The 20456-nt window shown below is 54.1% G+C and overlaps 1 protein-coding gene across 1 annotated transcript; it reads right to left on the bottom strand.

Annotated features, from left to right (window-relative positions):
- Positions 1–3390: 3390 nt before the first annotated feature.
- CCDC134 (coiled-coil domain containing 134) lies at positions 3391–20420 on the bottom strand. The gene is made up of 7 exons (XM_004379973.2): positions 20334–20420; positions 17025–17137; positions 16035–16156; positions 15720–15804; positions 13351–13532; positions 12983–13054; positions 3391–4482 (listed from the first exon to the last, which is right to left on the bottom strand). The coding sequence occupies exons 2-7, from the start codon at positions 17125–17127 to the stop codon at positions 4357–4359; spliced, it is 690 nt and encodes a 229-aa protein (XP_004380030.1). The 5' UTR covers positions 17128–17137; positions 20334–20420; the 3' UTR covers positions 3391–4356.
- Between the last annotated feature and the right edge of the window lie 36 nt (positions 20421–20456).

The following is a 20456-nucleotide window of genomic DNA, read 5'->3' as shown; positions in this document are numbered from 1 at the left end:
GCCACCTTCAATGGTGCTTCTCAGTGCCTCTCACAGGGCTCCTCACTGGGTGTGACCGTCTGCTGGTGGGGCAGGATGCGGCAATGGCTCCATACTGACTCACTCTGGTCATGCGCCCTCCCACCCTAGAGCCTCATAACCTGCCTGAGAGGGCTGCCAGGAGCCCCAGAAGGCGAGATTAGCAGGCACAGCACCTCCGCTTGGTAGCTGTCCCCCTGGCTCCCCGCTGGGCCTGCCAAGTGGCCTGAGGTGGCACCGTGAAGGTGCAGTAGAAAGGAGGCTGCACGGGACCCGGCTCAGGAGAACCTGGGTCTCCGTGCCATTCCCGCTCCGGCCCTGGATCCCACCTCATCATCTCTGCCAGCTGGCCCCCTGTCCTGGTGCGGAGGAGGCAGACGCTGAGGCTGGCTCTGAAGGGTAGAAGAGCCTTCAACAAGTCCGTCCTCAGGACCTGGGGCTTCCTCTGAAAAGGGAGGGATTGGCCTAGGTAACCATAGGTCCCGCCATCGACCATGGCCTGGGCGCCTACGTGTCACTGAAAAGAACTTGGTGTGTTTTTCATTTAAGACCCCTCCCCTTTTAGGCCTTTGATCGCAGCGCCTGTCCTCCCCCACACCCACCCAATCCCCCAAATCCTTCAGGATTTGGTTCTGGTGTCACCTCCTCCAGGAAGCCTTCCTGGTGGATTAAGCAAGAGCATATATCCCACTGTTTAACAGAGGTGGGACAGGGGATCGGAAATAGCAAGTTTAGTTTGGAATAGCTGAAATGTAAGGACCGAAGGTCATCAGGTGGCGACAGGGTGGGTGCCACCAGCTCTGTGGTCTTAGAGGATGAGGCTGCCCAAGCAGAAAAGGAGAGACTAAGGCAGAAAAGACTTCATTTAAGGGACAGGTGATGCCAGAGGAACCAGGGAAAGCTAGAGCAGGCTCAGACCGAGCACACAGAACCAGGATGACCGGTGGCCCAGAGCTGGGAGGGTCACCTCAAGGAGAAGGAGCCATCGCCAGCACCTCCGAGGATGGAGACAGGGAGGCAGAAGAAGGGGCAGGCTGGGATGAGGAGGAGATGGGCTGTGACAGAGTGAGGGTGAGCCTACTTTTCCTACAATGCAGAAAACAGCCCCGGCTAATTAAAGCATAAAAGGAATTCTTACAGCAATGGTTCTCACTGGGGGCGATTTTACTCCCCAGGGGACATCTGGCAAAGTCTGGAGACATTTTTGGTTGTCATAACTGGGGCACTGCTACTGGCATCTAGTGGGTAGAGGCCAGGGATGTTGCTGAACATCCTACAATCACAGGGCAGCCGTCTCCCACACCTGCACACAACGAAGAATTATCCAGCCCCAAGTGCCACTGTTGAGAAACTGCCTTAAGGGATCCTGGGGAGCCTCACTCTCCAGGGGCGCCAGGGATTGGCCTAGAAGCTTGGCTGACAGGAGCAATGTCCTAGACCACAATGAAAACACCACTGTTGCCACCTCTGAGCAGCCCTGACACAAGTCACTGGACTGGTCACTAGAACCACCCTGCATGGCGGCCCCTGGTCCCTGCTGCCACCATGAGTCCACTCAGGGGGTTTCAGTCAGATGACTGGATCCTAGCTGCACAGGGGGCTGGAGAGACACAGGTCCTGGTGCCCTCGGCTCCCGGGCAGGAGGTGGGTGGGCTCTGCTGCAGGAACACTCAGGACGTGGAGTCTGAGACAAACAACAAGCAAATGGAAGGGAGACAGGAGAGGAAGAGGGGACGAGAGAGGCAAGCAGAGCGGTTCTGTTCCTTTGAAGGTGTCACACAGGGAAACGTGGCCCATCTGAGTGCGGAGAGGAAGGAATCAACCAAGGAGAGAGGCTAGGGTGGAGAGGGAAGAGCCCAGGAGGAAGGAGGTGCCAGCTCGGCCCATCTCTTTGGCTCTGCATACAGTGGGCACTCAGCAAATTTATGGGACCAACAGAGAACCGTCAGAGAAGGGCACCTGTCACGGAGCAGTTACTTCAATCTCAGGCACCGCTGCCTGGTGCTGTTGCTGGGTGCCGCTGAGTCAATTCCGACTCACAGTGACCCCATGTGGCAGAGTACAACTGCCCCATCGGGCTTTCTAGGCTGTAATCTTTACGGGAGCAGATCGTCAAGTCCTTCTCCCAGCGAGCCGCTGGGTGGGTTTGAACTGTCAACCTTTCAGTTAGCAGTCGAGTGCTTAACCACTGTGCCACCAGGGCCTTTTACACAGGCTCTTACTGCATCTCCTGAACAGCCGGCAGCGAGTGTCCCCATCCCACTCTGAGATGGGGAAACTGAGGATCTGAGGGAGAGGCACCTGGTTCTGATGAAACAGCCAGGAAGTGACAGATCCTCTGCTAGTCCCAAGTGGCAAAGGTCTTCCTCCCAGCTCTGCTTCAAATGACTGGAATCCTGCCGGTGACGGAGCTCCTAGAAGTCACTCAGTAGAACCCCAGCCAAAGTTGGAGCCACCTCCCCGCTGTCCCGAGGCGTCCTTCAACCTCTACTCAGATTCCTCCAGTTCCTGGAGTCACCATCCACCTTCCAAGAAAGCTAGGTCCACTGGCAGGCAGGCCTGGTTCTTAGGCAGTTCTTCCTCCAGTGAAGGGGACGGCTTAGCACCTCCCCTGCAAGGTCAGCAACCACCACCACTCTCCGGCATGAAGGGGACGGTGACTGGCTAAGTCCCTCTCCAGGGAAGAGCCTGCTCTTGGCCCTAGTTCCACCTGCGGGCGCCAGGACACCAGGCGATCCCAGGTGATAGTAGAACTGCTCCATGGGGTTTTCTTGGCACTAGTCTTAATACAAGCAGATCGCCAGGCCGTTTCTTCTGCAGTAGGTTAGCGGTTGAGCGGAAACAGTGGCATTGTTATCTCATGTAATTCTCACAGAAATGTGGCTGGGGTCACACAACCGGGGGAGGGGGAGGAGGGTAAAGGTGAATGGAGCCCAGGTATATGAGGTCAGCCCCACCACCAGGCCCTACCGCCCCTGCCCAGCGAGAGGGACCAGGTGGTTGCTGGGCAGTTGGAAAGGGAAAACTTGTCCCGTCCTCCTCCCAGCCCCCAGCACTCCTCTCTCTTCTGGCTGCTGCCTGCTCCCAACTCCTCCTGACTGATGGGGGGCAGGATGTGCTGGGCCCTTCCATGAAGCCTCTCTGAGGCCCGGCTTCCCTTCACTGCCCTGAGGATGAGTACTCTGGGAGAGGTCCCAGGAGGGAGGCTGGCCAGGCCCTGGCCTCAGAACCAGGTGAGGGCTGGGCAGGGGCTGAGCCATCGGCAGATCATTCTGCCAATGAAGCTGCAGCACAGGGAGGCTGAGATGAGACCCAGGTCTGGCTTGGGCTGTCAGTGGGAGTCTCCCCTTTTAACAGGCAGGCCCTGGCCAGGCCAGGCCAGAGGGGCAGAGGGAGAGTTCCCACCAGGGCCTTTCCCTCCTCTGCCTGGAAGGCACAGAAAGCATGAAGCTGCCCTGCCCTGCGGCCACAGGTCTCTGCTTCACGCCTCCTGAGGCTACGAGCTCACTATCTGACCAAGCTCAAGGCAGTGAGATGCACAGCCCCTGCAGAGCTGGGGCCGGTCCCCCTGTGGCCCCCAGCTGCAGGCTTAGGGTTTCAGTGCTGCCCGAGAGGACAAGCTGGCCCTGCTCAACCACCGTCCTCAGGCCTCTGAGGACAGAGGCCATGTTGCTCCAAGGTCTCCTTGGGCTGATACCCTCCCAGGACACTTTCCAACACTGACCTTCGCCAAGTGCAGTGCTGACAAGGGACCAGCAGGGCCTGGGCTCCTCCAGATGAGACAGGGGCGTTCTCTTTGCTGCTTTCTATGTCCCTGGGGCCCCTCGCTCCAGGCCCCTCACCATTGCCCACTGGGCGGCTCGCAGTGGCCCAGGCCCAGGCCAGCCTCAGTCATCGATTTGCTGGCTTTTATTGTCTCTGCAGTGGGGCTGGGACCTGTGCCGGTGGCGCTCAGTGACAGTGGGTGGGGCCAGCAGTAGGCATGCCACCTTCTCACCGCACAGCCTGGTTCTGCTGCCCCCACAAGGGTCTCCACCCCAACAGGAGGGCGCAGTGGGGTCCTCTCTTCTCCCCTAGCAGTCTCTATAAGGTCACATCTGCAGCACAGCAGCCTCTGAAGGCCCCCGTGGCACCCTTCCAGGGAGGCCCCAGGAGAAAGTTCAGCCCCATCAGCCAGGCTCAGATCTGGCTCCCCAGGGGCCGAGCAGATGTGGCCTTCCCATCTCACGAGCCGCTCTCACCACACAGTCGCTGCCGCTGCACCTCGGCCACACCGCTGCTGCCTCTTCCTCCCACGTGACCTCCTCCTGGCCCCTCGGACCCTGAGCTGCTCCGGGGCTATAACTCAGACTGGGATCTCGAGATCCGAGGGCCTTTTCGGATCTCTTTTCGCTTCTCCTCTTTCTTCCGGCGTTTTTCCTCTTCTCTCAGAGCCTTCTGGAAAGGGTTGGTGCTGGGAATGAACTGAGGGAAGAGCAGAGTGGCTTGGTTTAGTCTCCTGGGAGCCACACTGTGACAGGCTTGCTCCGGGCCAGGCTCCCTGCCCTCAGGGAACCCCCAGACATGTCAACCACTCAATGGGCTTGGGGAAAACTGCTGAGTGGGTCTTACAAAAGATAAGCAGGGGGTAGCCAAGCAAACGGGGAGGAAAGAGAAGGGTATTCCAGGTAGACAGCCAGATGCCGAGGTGTGAACCTGCAAGGGCATCAGAGAAAGAGGAAACAGACTTCTTCTCCAGGCTGGGGGAGCCGTCCCGGACACGCCTAAGGGAGAAGGGAAGGGGGCCAGCAGCAGGCAGACCCTGACAATGAGGTGGGACTGAGGAAGAGAGAGGACGGTGCCCAGGCCCATGGCTTCCACAGCGAGTGTGAACACAGGGCTGGCAGGGGTGGGAGGAGGTGAACCCGTCGGTTGGGGCGTTCTTCAGTGGCAACCACCAGGCCCTTCTCTTCTCACCCTGCTCTCTCTCTAGACTGTCTCACCTATACCATGGCTTCTGTTCTGCCTATATGGTCAATGGTCAATTATCCCTAAACTGGCATCGCCCCATCTCAACGCCTGTCCCACATGACCACCAGGATGTCCCAAAGGTGCACCCTAACTCAGCATGGCTCAATCTCCCTAAAACCGGGTCCTCTTCCAGCGTCCCATCCCGATGAACACCCGGTCTAGACGAGCATAGCAGAAAACAAGGAGCACCACCATGCCCGCCGCACCCCTTCCACATTGAGTCCATTGCCAAGGTCTGGCTCATTTTATCTCCCAAATCCATCTACTCTCTGTCTCTCTACTGCAACAACCACCACCACCTCCACCTGGGCTAAGCGACCGCCATCTCAATCCTAAGAGTCTCCCAAGGTCTCCCCACATCCACTTTGGTCCCTCCTAAGCTTGGCCTTCAAGGTCCTGGACCCCAGGCCACCTCTCTCCTCCTGCCCTCCAGCAAATCCTGCTCTGCAGTCCCGCCAGTGGCCTTGCTCACCAACCTCATGCATTGCACTTGGCCATCCCCTCCTCTTCCCTAACACCTTCACCTAGAGTTTCTTTGATCCCACCAGGACCTACCACCTGTCGTTCCTATCCCTTTTCACTGTCCATCGTCCCCTGCGTGGTGCAACAGTTAAGTGTTTGGCTGCTAACCGAAATGCCGGCAGTTCGAACCCACCAAGCAGCATCATGGGATAAAGACCCAGCAATCTGCTCCTGTAAAGATTCCATTAACCCATTGCTGTTGGGTCAGTTCCTACTCATAGCCACTCTATAGGACAGAGTAGAACTACCCCACTGGGTTTCCAAGGTGGTAATCTTTATGGAAGATTAAATTAAATTAGAATTAGGTTAGATTAGATTAGATCACCACATCTTCCTCCTGGGGAGCTGCTGCAGGGTTCAAACTGCCAGCCTTTCGGTTAACAGCTGAGAGCTTAACCACTGCACCACCAGGGCTCCTTCTGTAGAGATCATAGCCTAGGAAACCCTGTGGGCAGTTCTACTCTGTCATATGGGGTTCCTATGAGTTGGAATTGGTATGATGGCACTCAACAACAATCTCTAATGGGTCCCTGTGCTGCCTGGCAACCCATGACATTTCCCTGGTCCACTCACCCTCACTCAGACCACGACCTTGCTTCCTATTTCACAGGAAATGGAAGCACTCTAGACAATGTCCAGAAGCCCCAGCCACTGCTCCCACTACTACACCCACCAACCCGTTTGCTTCTGTGCCCACATACTCTGCTGCTCCTCTTGGTCAAGGTTAAGGCTCCTCCACACAAGGCTAACCCCTCCTCTGGGTGCCAGATCCCGTCCCTCCTCACTTCCTGAGGGACAAGACTCCAGCAACCCTCCCCCTCTCCTTCAGCATCAGTTCTTCCCTCCCTAATGGATCATTCTTGATGACATAGAGACCTGCTGTAGCTTCTCCCGTGAGCCTACCAAGCTCCCTTGAACCCACACCCCCACATCTCCCTCCAGCCCTGCTCCCATGGTCTGCTCCCCCTTGCTGCAACAATTCTTCAAAAGGTTTGTCTCTCCTTGCTGTGTCCCCTTCTTTTCCTCTCATTCTCCCAAAAGCCAATCTGATTGTGTTTTTGTTCCCACCACTCCACCAAAGTAGCTTTTATCAAGATATCCGATGGCTTCCACATCGCCAAATGCAGCGGTCAAGTCTGTCCTCATTTCCTTGTCCTTTTGGCAGCGTTTGACACGGCTGATCACTCGCTCCTTCCTGTAATACTTTCTTCACATGGCCTCTGGGAAACTGCTCTCTTGGGTTTGCTACTATCACGCCAACTGCTCCTTCTCAGTGTTGTTTGTTACTTCCTCCTCTTTCCCCCAAATTCCGACTGCAGCTGCGCCCCGGGCCTGGGTCCTTGGCTTACGTCTCCGCCTGGCCTGGCACCTCTGGCTGCGGGTCCAGTCCCATGGCTTTCGATACCCTCTCCATAGGCAGGACTCTCAAGGCTCCTGTGGAAGCCCCACTTCAACCTCTCCCCTGAAATCGAGTCATACACCCAACTGCCGCCTTGACATCTTCATTCACACCCACCCGGTCCAGGAACAAACTCGATTCCCTCCCAATCCTCAGCCTGCTCCTACCATAGGCTTCCCATCTTAGAAAACAGCACAGCCCCATTCTTCCAGATGCTCAGACCAAAATCTTCCTTAATGCCTGTGAGGTACAGAAAGCAACTTGGTCTTTCGTTCTGGGTTCCTGAGTGCCAGATCACCTGGGGGCCGGATATTGACGAAGCCGCATGAGATGTGATCATGGCTACCTGGCAAGGCCCTTGGTGAGGCCTGAGGCTGGGAGAACAGAGACTCACCAGAGGCTCACCTGCAGGCCAAACACTGACTAAGCCTCAGCAGGCATGATGTAATCTATCATGGCTATGCGGTGAGGCTGATACAGGCTCAGTGAAAGTAAGCGCATCCCCTGGGGACATGGAAGTTCTGCCCTGGAACCCCTCCTAGACTCTGCCCCATGTGTCTCTTTCTTTGTATCCTTTCTGGTTATAATAAATAGGTCACCGTAAGTATAGATACTCTATGTGGATTCTATCAGTCTTTCAAGAGAATTATCAAACCCACAGGAGCAGTGGAAGCCAACAGGTCAGAAATTAGCGGCCTGGGGGCCCCTAAACTTGTGGCTAGTATCCTGAGAGATTAGAGGAAAACCCAAACTGGGGAACTCTGGTCTGAAGTGGAAGGAGTGATGTGGATCTCTGCCCTGTGTTTGCAGCTGGTACCCTCTGACCTAGCCCGAGTGGCTGGAGATGAGACAGTACTGCTGGCAGCGTCTGGCAATGCAGACAGAGAAGCGGGAAGGTGAGGACTGGATCCATTTCCAGGTGGGAATTAGACTCATGCTGATCCTGACCTCGCAGTTAGCTATGAAGGTGGGATCTGCCCACTGTGTCCTCTGCTTAGTGCAACGCCCCCCTCTCTCTCACCACGTCTGCTTCATTGGGAAACCCTGTCGGCTCTACCCTCAAAATATAAGCAGAATCTGACCTTTTGTCATCATCTTCACTGTTGCACCTGACTCCCCCGGTTCAAGTCACCATCAACTCCCAAAGGGTCGAGTATAGCAGCTTCCTCACCTGCGTCCCTGCTTCCACCTTAGCTACCGACTATTCTCCACACAGCAGTGTGATCCTTCTAGAGGGTAAGTCAGAGCCTGTCACCTGGTTCTCTAAGTCTCTGAGTAAATGCCAAGGCCCTCTGAAGACCTCTGAGGCTCTCTGTGATCTGGCCTACACTCTGACCTTGTCTCCTCATACCAAAAAACAAAACAAAAAAACACCCCATGGCAGTCGAGTCAATTCGGACTCACAGTGACCCTACAGGACAGAGTAGAACTGCCCCACAGGGTTTTCAAGGCTGTAATCTTTATGGGAAAGATCCATATTTATGCCTATTCCCAAGAAAGGTGATCCAACCGAATGGAGAAATTATCGAACAATATTAATATCACACGCAAGTAAAATTTTGCTGAAGATCATTCAAAAGTGGCTGCAGCAGTACATTGACAGGGAACTGCCAGAAATTCAAGCCAGATTTAGAAGAGGACATGGAACAGGGATATCATTGTTGATGTCAGATGGATCCTTGCTGAAAGCAAAGAATACCAGAAAGATGTTTACCTGTGTTTTATTGACTATGCCAAGGCATTCAACTGTGTGGATCGTAACAAACTATGGATAACATTGCAAAGAATGAGAATTCCAGAACACTTCATTGTACTCATGAGGAACCTGTACATAGATCGAGAGGCAGTCGTTTGAACAGAACAAGGGGATACCGCATAGTTTAAAGTCAGGAAAGGTGTGCATCAGGATTGTATCCTTTCACCATACCTATTCAATCTGTACACTAAGCAAATAATCTGAGAAGCTGAACTATATGAAGAAGAACGGGACATAGGATTGGAGGAAGACTCATTAACAACCTGTGTTATGCTGATCACACAACCTTACTTGCTGAAAGTGAAGAGGACTTGAAGCACTTACTGATGAAGATCAAAGACCACAGCCTTCAGTATGGATTACACTCAACATAAAGAAAACAAATATCCTCACAACTAGACCAATAAGCAACATCATGATGAAGGTGTCAAGGATTTCACTTTACTTGGATCCACAATCAACACCCATGAAAGCAGCAATCATGAAATCAAAAGATGCACTGCATTGGGCAAATCTGCTGCAAAAGACCTCTTTAAAGTATTGAAAAACGAAGATGTGACCTTGAAGACTAAGGTGCACCCGACCAAAGCCATGGTATTTTCAACTGCATCATATGCATGCAAAAGCTAGACAATGAATAAGGAAGACCGAAGAAGAATTGATGCCTTTCAATTATGGTGTTGGCAAAGACTGCTGAACTGCCAGAAGAACAAACAAATCTGTCTTGGAAGAAATATAGCCAGAATGCTCCTTAGAAGCAAGGATGGCGAGACTACGTCTCATATACTTTGGACATGTTCTCAGGAGGGATCAGTCCCTGGAGAAGGACATCATGCTTGGTAAAGTAGAGGGTCAGCGAAAAAGAGGGAGACACTCAATGAAATGGACTGACACAGTGGCTGCAACAACGGGCTCAAGCCTTACGACGACTGTGAGGACAATGCAGGACCGGGGATTGTGCTCTGTTGTACACACGGTCGCTGCGAGTCGAAACCAACTCGACAGCACCTAATGACAACAACAATCTTTACAGATGCAGACTGCCACATCTTTCTCCTGTGGAATGGCTGGTGGATTCGAATTGCCAACCTTTTGGTTAGCAGCCAAGCACTTTAACCCCTGCGCCACCAGGGCTCCCATCTCCGCACACTTGTGCCCAAATACACTCCCAACTTGGGGCCTTTGCACTTGTGGCTCCTTCAGCCTGGGATGTTCTTCCCCGGTTACAGGACTGGCTCCCTGACTTCTCTCAGGTCTTTTCAGTGAGACTCTGTCCAACCATCTGAAATAGCAACCGCAGCCCGGCCTTGCAGCCCAGCCTTACAGCCCGGCCTTACCACCTGGCATTCCTTAACCACCCTGCCCTGCTTTCTTCTCCACAGGCCTTGGCACCACCTATCATATATATTGTAGCTACCGCCTATCTCCTCCAACTAGAATGTAAGTCCCACAAGAACAGGACCTTGTTTTCTTCAGTCTGCTTCTCCAGTGGCTGGGATTCAGTAGGCACTCACTGAATATCTGATGACTGAATGAATCGTGCTACGCCCCTGAGCCTTTTTACAAGCTAGTGTCTGCCTGGAAGGCCCTCTCCCAGCTGGTCCACTGGGCAACTCTTACACATCCTTTAAACCTTAGCCCCAAGTCAGTGCACTCTGTGAAACCTTCTCATGGAGCCCCTTCCATAGCCTCTACCACCTGGCTGACCTGGGTCAGGCTACCCCCTAGGGGTCCCACAGCCCCTTATGCTTCCCTCCTCCATTGGTACTGCACTGGGACTGGGTCTCCCTGCTGCCTTCCCATCAGACTGTGAGCTTCCCCTGAGAGCAGGGACAGGGGATAGTGGCCAGCAAAGAGCCTGGCAGGAGCCAACTCTAGTGATGTATACATAAGGAGTAGGACACGAGTCCCAGAACCCCCCCGCCCCCAGCAAGGAGGAAGTATGTGAGGAAAGCTGGGGAAAGCCTGGGGCTAGGGCTGCTGCACATGTCCACCTGGATATCAAGAAGTGAATAAAATCACAGACTGGCCCCGGCCAAAGAGAAGTGAGAAGAACAGGGTGCTGCTCTGGTGATGTCCTAGCAGAGCCCATTACGACAAAGCTAGGCTCCATTTGGCCTGGAGCCAATTGCCTCTGTGGCCTATGCTCTCGCCCTCCCCCTCTCTGAGAGAGGTGCCTGCGGCCTGCTGGGCAAGAAGGGTCGGCGTCACAGCGATGAAGCATCTCTGTGGGTGCCCTGTGTGGGGAGAGGCTGTCTGCCGCGGCCCTGAGTGTCCCTGCGTGCCCTTGTGTGTGCCAAGAATGCGAGGCCCTGGCTACTCTTTAGGCCATTTCTTAGGGTCATGGCTGTAGCAAGCAACCTTGGGGGATGCGCCATTTCAGTTTTGCATGAAGGAGTGGCAGCTACATCAGTCAAGAAAGCTGTATCCCCAAGTCTGCAGCTGAAGCAAATCCACTGGCTCCCCTTGGGGGTCCCACAGCCCCTTACACTTTATAGGGGTTCCCAGAAATGCTTACGCCTGGTCCACTGATGGTTCAGCCAAGTTAGAAGCTAATGGTGCCGTGTAGAAAAAGTTCACACAGCAGGTCCAACTGCTATATTCTGAAGGGTCTGCTTACAAGGTGAGCCCCTGGCTGGCATTTGAGAACTTGAATTTTGGGAGTGTTCCCACCACCCTAACTGATAAGAGTGGCTCACTGTGCCTAAACTGTTCATACAAACGATTTAGTTTATGCTGAATACCTTTCCTTCCAGGAGTCTGGCATTTTGGTATATACTAGGTAGAGGGTGCCTACATGACAAAGCCAAACCCAGTGCCGTTGAGTCAATTCTGACTCATGGCAATCCCATGTGTTACAGAGTGGAGCTCCAGAGGGCTTTATTGGTTTTAATCTTTACAGAAGCAGATTGCCAGGTCTTTTTTCTATGGTGCTGCTGGGTAGGTTCGAATGTACAACCTTCCATTTGTGTCACCTGGGGACCTCTCTGGCCCGATAAAAACCCTGGGCACCGAGTCTCTCGTGAGCTTGCCTGGTGAACAACACTTCACACGTGTTGTCACAGCTCGCTGCTGGGGGAACCAAGTGTGTCCTGTGTGACTGCACTGGGAGAGGACCCTCGGAAGCTTGTGCTCTGTTTCCCCCAGATTTCGGCCAGGTGCCTTTTCCCTTTGCTGACTTCGCTTTGTATCAGTTTGCTATAATAAATAACAGCTGTTAGTACAACTATAAGCTGACTCCGGAATCTCCCTAGCGAATCACCAAAGGTCAGGTGGTCCTGGGGACCCCTGACGTGGTTGTTTATGGGCAGCAGCAGCCACCTAGCCCCAACAATGCTCCCTGTAATTATTGACAATGATGCCAAAGCTCAGCAGGTCAGCCTACACGCTCTTGTGTGGGTCATAATGGATAAAAGACTTGCCTTAGATTATATCCTAACCGTTTAAAATAAGGAGTCTCTGGGTGGTGCAAATGGTTAAAGCACTCACTGCTAACCAAAAGGTTGGAGGTTCGACTTCACCCAGAGGTGCCTCAGAAGGCCTGGCGATCTACTTCCAAAATATCAGCCACTGAAAACCCCATGAAGCACTGTTCTACTCTGACATACATGGGGTTGTCGTGACTTGAAAGTGACTCATTTGGTTTTCTGGGGGGTTTAAAATAAGATCTAGTGGTCCCCCAGAAGTTCGGGGCCCAGGAGGACACAGCTGAAGCCTATACTGCAGGCTGGCCTTACGCTGCTGCTTGGAGTCCTGTGGTAGTAGCCTTAATTAAATGCAGTACGAGGCCAATTGAACAGATTTGGTCCTAGCCTCTACCAGTCTGATCCCTCCACTCTCTACTGTACGCACCCCCGTCTGTTGTCCCAACCTGCAGCCACCAGGGCTCAGAGCCCATCTCAGCCCCTAGACTGAGGGCATGTCCAGGAACGTGGACAGAGCCAGGCAGGGGCTCAGAGGCTCAAGGGCAGGGAAGAGCGTGGCCTGGGCTCCCCAGCAGTCCTGATGCTCACCCAACATGGGGTACCTGTTGTACACTCGGATGGTGTGTTTGTAGTCTCAGGACTGCCCCCCAAAGCTGGGACCCACACCCCATGGATAGACAGGGAACCTGAGGCTAAGGCTGAGTTAAGGTCAAAGGACCCAGTGCATGTTAGGTGTGGACCCAGGCCCATCCTGCTCCAAATGCATAGCCCCAGTGCTGCACCCCAGGTGCCCCGGCCCCACCTCGACGGCCCAGCAAGGCAGAGCAGATGTGGCCAGGCCCTGCCACTCACCTCTGTGCGATCTACTTTAAACGGGTTCTGGAAGTCGGAGTCTTTCTCACTGATCCCCAGCTCCTGCGCCATCTGTGAATGAAGAAAAGCTGGTCACGTTTGTGTTCTCCTGCCTTTTGCTCCCCTGTGGGTCACTCCCTTCATGCTGGGACCCTGTCCGAGGCTTGGGCGGATGTGAGCCCGGTGACGACCCCTACAGACCTGGGTCAGCACAGCCGCTTGAGATGGGGCCTCTGTGACCAGGGTGCCCTGAGGCTCATCACAGAGAAGCAGCCAAGCATCGACACTCAGGCCACACTGGAGGCAATGCCAGGCTCGCAGCCCACACCAGACAGAGGGCTCCCCCGCTCCATCACTCGGGTGCTCACCAGGCCAAGGATGGGTGAGTGGGGCCCCTGGTCGAAGACGCCCGTCTGGTTGCAGAAGCTGATGCCCCAGCGAATGAGCAGGTTCCAGTTGGAGTTGCGGTCGAAGTAGTGGTGCACGATCCTGGGGAAGCGCAGCACCACGTCACCGAAGAAGGCCGTGTTCTCCACCACATGCGAAAAGGCTGGGGCAGAGGACCAGGAGTGACCAGGGCTGCTGCCCCTACTGCTCGCTTGCCTACCCCCGGGCACCCTCCAGAGGATGGAGGCACCCCGCAGACACCACTCAGAGAGGGGAACAGTGCCCGTTGACCACAGGAACAGTGCATGCTAAGGGCTTTCTGTCCACCAGCTCATGAAGTCTACAGAGCCACCTTTACAGGGGGATGTGGCTGCTGTTCCCATTTTACAGATGGAAAACTGAGGCTCAGGCAACTAACAAGGGACAAATCAGGTCTGCAAACCCACGTCTCTCTGACTCCCAGCCCCGAGCTCTCTCCCCTGAGTCTCTGTGCTTAGGGGACTGAGCAGAGTGCGGCCCAGAGGGGCGGGCGTCACTTCGCACATGGAGGCTGATGTGACATATGACAGGCTCACTGGGCTTGGCTCCCCTGACACGGCATCCAAATGTCCAGAGCTGGACACTGGCGTTAACACAATTACAGTGTATGTGGGGTCAGCTCTGTTAGAATGGCAGGGAATGGACTTTTTTTTTTTTTTAACATTCTTCCAATTTTATTTTAAATGTTTCTTGTTATCTTGACGGGCCCTGGTGGTGCAGTGGTTAAGTTTGAATCTACCAGCCGCTCCTTAGAAACCCTATGGGGCAGTTCTACTCTGTCCTATAGGGTCGCTATGAATTGGAATCAACTCGACAACAATGAGTTTTGTTATTTTGAAATAATTGTAGAACTTAACAAAAGTTACGAAAATACTATGTAAAATTCCTGTATACCTTTCACCGAGCTTTCTCTAATACTATCATTTTACATAACCATTGTACGATGATCTGAACCAGGAAATTAACATGTATACAATATTAATAACTTATCCACAAATCTTGTTTGAATTCACTAATTGTCCACTAACGTCCTTTCTCTGGTCAACAGGCCAGTTTAGACGGAGGTTAGTTAGCACGTCTATCATGGTGGCAGGTCCCCCAGACCCAGGTTACCACGAAGACTGGCCATGGAGGCTGCCCCTGTTCCAGCCCCCCTTGCACACAGCGCCCAGGCAGCTCTCAACAGCACTGGCCAGGGCCACCCCAAGAAATAACAGGCTGCCTCCAAAGAAATGCCAGGTGGGTGGTTAGACAAGTGGGGCAGGAACCCCTTAGAACAGTCTTGAACTTCAAAGGACTCGGGAGTTAGGCTGGTTCAGAGGGAAGAGCCAGGGCTTCGGAGTTGTGAGCTAAATCACTCATCCTCTTTCATCTGGAAACAAGGTAATGCCTTCCTCAGAGTTATAGAGGAGATTAGAGAGGATACTTATAAAGTGCCCCCATTCAATACATAAGGGCTACTTCTATCCTCTCCCAGGCCAGGTAGCCTAAGAAATTTATTTTTAAAATGTAACCAGTTAATGGGGGGAAATTACCACTGGGGAGGAATCCTTGGAAGAGGGGATGGAGGGACACTGAACACTGATTGTTTCATCTTATTTACCTGTGGTTTTCCCACCTTATGTCAAAAAGAATTTGGGGTTCGGGTGGGCAGGTGGGGCTTTTAAAGGAGTCCCTGGGTGGCGAAAACAGTTAAGTGCTTGACTACTAACCAAAAGGTTAGTAGTTCGAACCCACCCAGAAGAACCTCAGAAGAAAGACCTGGCAATCAGCTTCCGAAACATCAGCCTGGAAAACCCTGTGGAGCACAGTTCTACTCTGCACACATGGGGTCGCCATGAGTCGGAAGTGGTTTTAGTTTTACGGGGGCTTTCAGGACAGCAGTGAAGGGTGCTGGTAACTGGCCCTGCTGGCTCAGCCACTTTCACAGGCCTCAGCCATTTTTCCTTTAAATGAAACAACACTTCCCTACCAGAGGAGCAGGGTAGGGGTCCCCCCTCCCAACCTCCTCCAATGGGCCTACTGACCCTGCCCCAGCCCCTGGAGTGGTGATGGGCAGAGGCTCCTCCCTGGCTCCCTGCCTGACACACAGGATGGCACAAAGAAAACATCTGTGTCAGGAGGACAGAAACTGGCTCAGAAGCCCAGAAAGCTCAGAGAACCACAATAAAAGGGCCCATTGCCCAAGGAGACCACTTGGAAGGTGGCATGCAAGGGTGCTTCCAGGGAGGAAAAGAGTGACAAGAACAGGAAAGGAGCAGCTGGAAAAGATGGAGGTGGTGGGGGCGAGGGTGGGGTTGGGAAGACCTACCATCCTTCAGCTTCTCGTCCTGGGGGAAGGGTCCATCCGGGAGCACGTCGGCAGCAATGAGCATTGTCCTGGAGTCCTCCAGCACCTGGGGGAACCCACCTGGGCTGAGCAGTCTGCAGAGCCCTGCACGGCCTGGTCCACTCCACTGACTTCAGCCCCACTGCAACTCCTCTGTGCAGGCAGATCACCCCTCACTGCACACCACCCCCCGAGAGAACGCCTATTTATCCCTTAGTGCCCACATCAAAGGCCACTGGAGCTGTCCACCCTGAAAGACCGGGCCTGCACCCCGAGCTGCTCCCAGCCTGCATGCACCTTAAAGAGCCCCTTGAGCATGACGTCGAGGATCTTGTACTGCTGGTGGACGTCATTCAGCTGTGCCAGGTTCTTCAGTGCCAGCAGCTGCTCCCGGCGTTTCACCTCAAACATCTTCTTGTCTGGGCAGCAGTAAGTTAAGGGGCTGCCACTGAGACTCCTGCCGGGACAGGTCCAGTGGTCCTGATCCCCACCAGCAAGAATCCCCAGGGGCCATGGGTGCCTATGGCTGGGACCCCAGGGAAGGACCCAACTGTCCAAGGAGTGTATGCGTCCTAAAACGTGTCACTCTTCTGGTTCACAGGGGACTCCACACCCGACAGCCAGAGCCCAAGCCTCCAGGATCTGGCTCCTGCTCCCCCTCCCTGGGGTGTTCCCGCCATCTGCCACCACTGCTCCACGTCTCTGCTCACAGTGCCCTCCGCCTGGAGGCACCTACTCCCTTCTCTATAAGTTCCTATTCTTTCAAGACCCAGCTGAAAAGCCACAGCGCAGTGTCCCCCCGCCCCCTCCTGTGCCCCACCAGGGCACTGGTCACAGAGTGCAAGGCTGATCTGTGTGGAGACTTCCTCCCCCAGGGCTGTGAACTCCTGAAAGCCAGGGGCTGGTCCTGACTCATCTTTGTATCCCCCAAGCCTGGCCCAGAGGAGGTGGCCCAGCACACCAGGGTCAACGCGGGCCAGTAATCCAGAGTAGTGCAGAGTTCCCGAGTCCCCACCCAGGGTCTTACATGCAGGCGCTGGGCACCTGTATGATTCTCACTGAGCCCTTGTGGCTCGGAGTTGTGCACTGTCTTCTGCATTTGATAAATGGGGAAACTGAGGCTCAGAAGGTAACTGACTTGCTCAAGGTCTGGCTAGAGCACCTTAGCTTTCTCCCCTGTTCCCGCCAGCTGAGACTGCTCTATCCCTGGAATCCCCCAAGGGGTTATAGGTATACAGACCTCACCGCCAGACCCCTCAGTCATCTACTCTCAACTCTGAAGGATACAGATCTCCAGGCTTGGGTGCAGGGAAGTCCTCAGGGTCCCTGTGGCTCCCATCCCAGACAGTGCCAGGGCAAAGAGGAAGGCCAGGAACTGAAGAAGGTCCATATCCAAGACCCTGGAGCCAGAGGAGTAACCCAGAGACAGGGGGTGAGAGCCAGAGCTTGGCATTATGCAAAACAGAGAATGCAGGGGAACAGCAATTTCCCCAGGAGGGAGACCAGCCTTGACTTGGCACAGCCTCCAAACACCAGAACTCGGACGTGGGGAGGCCTGAGGCCCCAGCCCTGAGCCTTGTGACCAGCAGGCACACAACAAAGCCCATGAAGATGGCAGGAGGGAGGAAGGAAGATAAATGTTAGGAACGTAGGAATGCGTACAGCACAAGGGTCAACGTCTGAGAGCCCTGGGCTGGAGTCCTGGCCTGCCCGACTGTAGGACCTCTGGCAAGTTGCTCAGCCTCTCTGAACCTCAGCTTCCTCATCTATAAAGTAGGGATAAGCAGGCCACCTGCCTGCTGCAGGGAGGGAGGAATGGGGAAGGCACTGTGCCTGCGGACAGAGGGGTTGGTCACTATCACTCCCCCTCAGCTCCCATCCTGGCCTCCCAGGAAGGTGTCTGGTCAAGGAGGTCCAGGCCAGTCAGAGGGGACCTGCAACTTCTGGGTTTTCCCTCTATCTTAGTGCTGCTGTAACAGAAATACCACTAGTGGAGGGCTTCAACGAACAGAAGTTTATTCTCTCAAAGTCTAGTAGGCTAGAAGTCCAAATTCAGGGCGTCAGCTCCAGGGGAAGGCTTTCCTCTGTCAGCTCTGGAGGAAGGTCCTTGTCATCAATCTTCCCCTGGTCTAGGAGCTTCTCAGTGCAGGGACCTTGGGTCCAAAGGATGCGCTCTGTTCCTGGCACTACTTTCTTGATGGTGTGAGGTCCCCCGTCTCTCTGCTCGCTTCTCTCTTTTATATCTCAAAAGAGATTGGCTTTAGACAAAACCTAATTTTGTAGATTCAGTCCTGCATCATTAACATAACTGCCGCCTATTCTACCTTGTTAACATCAAAGAGGTAGGATTTACAACACACAGGAAAATCACATCAGGTGACAAAATGGTGGACAATCACACAATACTGGGAATCATGGCCTAGCCAAGTTGACACACATTTTGGGGGACACAATTCAAACCATGACACCCTCCTTCACTGACCTGTCATCAGAAAGAAGAAGGGCCAGAGGAGTGGGAAGGGAGGCAGAGCAGTCTTGGGGCAAGAGGGCTGCCACTCACTGTGAAACCACAGACACCCCATGCAGCACCTGCTCCTGTCACACAACATTTCACAGTTACTGAGGACCCGCTATGTCCCAGGCACTGTCACAGGGGACACAACCAACAAACCCCCCTGCACTAACAGCACTTATGTTCCAGTAAGGGTAAGAAACGATCAATAAATTTGTGAAAAAGAATGGAAAGAGTGGGAGTTGGTAGGCTGAGATATTATGTTCAGCAGTCAGGAAAGGCCTCGCACCCAGGTGACAGCTGCCCAATTTTACCAATACGGAAATCAAGGTCCAGAGAAGTGACTATCCCAAAGTCACGCAGCCAGTCACAGTTGACCCAGAAGTCTATTTGACCCTAATCCCAGTGCTCAGTCTCCTGTCTTTCTAAATGGGCACAGGCTGCCTCAGAGCTGACCACTGTGCTACCAAGACCCCTGCCCCAGGGAGGAAAGGCTGTTATAGACAGTGTAAAAATGGCACGGCAGCGGCATCAGACCTCCTCGACTAACTTCTCGAGAGAAAAGAAGAATCAAGATCGACAGCCCAAGGCTGATCCCTATGAGGCGGAAGTCAGACATACCTTCTCTCTCCAACCTTTTTACCAATTCTGACACCAGCCATCCCTCCTATGACACTCTACTTCTCTGCGGGGTTCGATAATTTGTTGCAATGGCCACACACAACTCACAGACCATACTCATGATTACGCGGTTTATTAGGCAAGTAATAGGTTACAATTCAGGATCAGGAACAACTCAGGATACAGTTCTTCAGTCAGGACAGCTTCTTGGCCATGCCCATAAGCAGGCTTCTCCCAGGCCTCTGCCCAGGTTGGGCAAGTGTTACAAAGCTCTTTAGCTACACCGATAAGTGCCAAGAGGCACCCCACTCCACCAGCAAGCCTCCTGCCCGAAGGTGCTCAGCTCTCTCACTCCATGGGTCAGGGAGCCTAGCTCCAAGTGCCCAGAGGCACCCTACTCTGCCCAGAAGTCTCCTCCACGAAGGTGCTCAGCTCTCTCATTCAGTGAGGCAGTGAGCCTAGCTCTGCAAAGCTCCCAGAGGCATCCTACTCTGCCAGGAAGCCTTCTGCCCAAAGGTGCTCAGCTTTCTCACTCTGTGGGCTGGGAAGCCCACCACGCCATCTCCTGCCAGTCTCCTGGTTCTTCTGCCGCTCATAATCATCTTGCACCGTCTCTGGTATTACAGCTGTCTCCTGAGTCTAGGTTCTCAGTACAGGGATCCCAGGTCCAAAGGACATGCTCAGTTCCCAATTCTTCTTTCTTAGTTGTAGTTTGAGGTCCCCTTTTCTGCCTCTAGGACGGCTCATTTTAGGACCAATCTCGTCGTTAGGGTGCCATGCACTTTATTTGCACGGTTCCACTCCCACAAGAGTGCCAGGCACCTTATTTGCATAATCTCACTGAATCATTTGGGTGGAGTTACAAAAGCATCACTAGAAAGGCCATATAAAAATGATCTATCACACAGCAGACAGTGACAGCCAAAAGGGGCACAGAATTCATCCCCGCCCCATAAGACAACAGAGAAAGGGCAGGACACGTCCAAAATCACGCAGGGTCCCCCACCTTCCACTTCATGCGTCAGACCCAAGGGACCCAGACCAAGGCTAGTGCAAAACCTGGAGGTAGGGAGTATCAGACAGCCAGCAATGGCTGAAGCAAAGAAGTGGGGAAGGAAAGCCGAAGGCGGGTGCTGCCTTCCCCACTGTTACTCCTATTTCTCCGTTCTCTCCGTCCAGCTTCTCGGCCGCGCGACCCCAGCGCACTTCTCTGCTCGGCAGGCGACTCTAAGGCCACTCTACAGGGAGGAAACTTAGGGGTGATGCAGTACTAGCGGGCCCTGGGCCGGGTACCCAGGCTCGCGGACCTGGGCTGCTGCCCTAGCCTTCGGGGCTCACGCAAGAGGGTACAGTCTTTCCAACGGGGACCGGGGTCCGAGGCCGCGCGTCCACTTCCGCCTCCTGCAGTGGGTTTGGGTCCCCGGTCCCCGACCCCCACCCCTAGGCGCCTCGCCACCACCTACCGGCCCGGGCGTGCAGGAAAGGGACGCGGGCAGGCCCCCGAGAGCGGAACGAGGGTCGCCAACCGATATGCATTGACAACCCGGCAGCACAAGGCGAGCGCAGCCGAGACCGCCGTGCGCCGC

Source organism: Trichechus manatus, unplaced genomic scaffold (assembly GCF_000243295.1).
Source record: "Trichechus manatus latirostris isolate Lorelei unplaced genomic scaffold, TriManLat1.0 scaffold00069, whole genome shotgun sequence".
Taxonomy (NCBI): domain Eukaryota; kingdom Metazoa; phylum Chordata; class Mammalia; order Sirenia; family Trichechidae; genus Trichechus; species Trichechus manatus.
Note: the sequence above shows the minus strand (reverse complement) of the source record. Positions and strands in the feature narration are given on the sequence as shown.

What these genes read in the sequence shown, in the direction of transcription:
- CCDC134 (XM_004379973.2), bottom strand. Translation starts at nt 17,127, where the DNA reads ATGGACCTTCTTCAGTTCCTGGCCTTCCTCTTTGCCCTGGCACTGTCT. An exon ending in TGCTCAAGGGGCTCTTTAAG is followed by an intron (nt 15,805 to 16,034) that starts GTGCATGCAGGC and finishes GGGTTCCCCCAG; the next exon opens with GTGCTGGAGGACTCCAGGAC. An exon ending in TTAAAGTAGATCGCACAGAG is followed by an intron (nt 4,483 to 12,982) that starts GTGAGTGGCAGG and finishes CTCTTCCCTCAG; the next exon opens with TTCATTCCCAGCACCAACCC.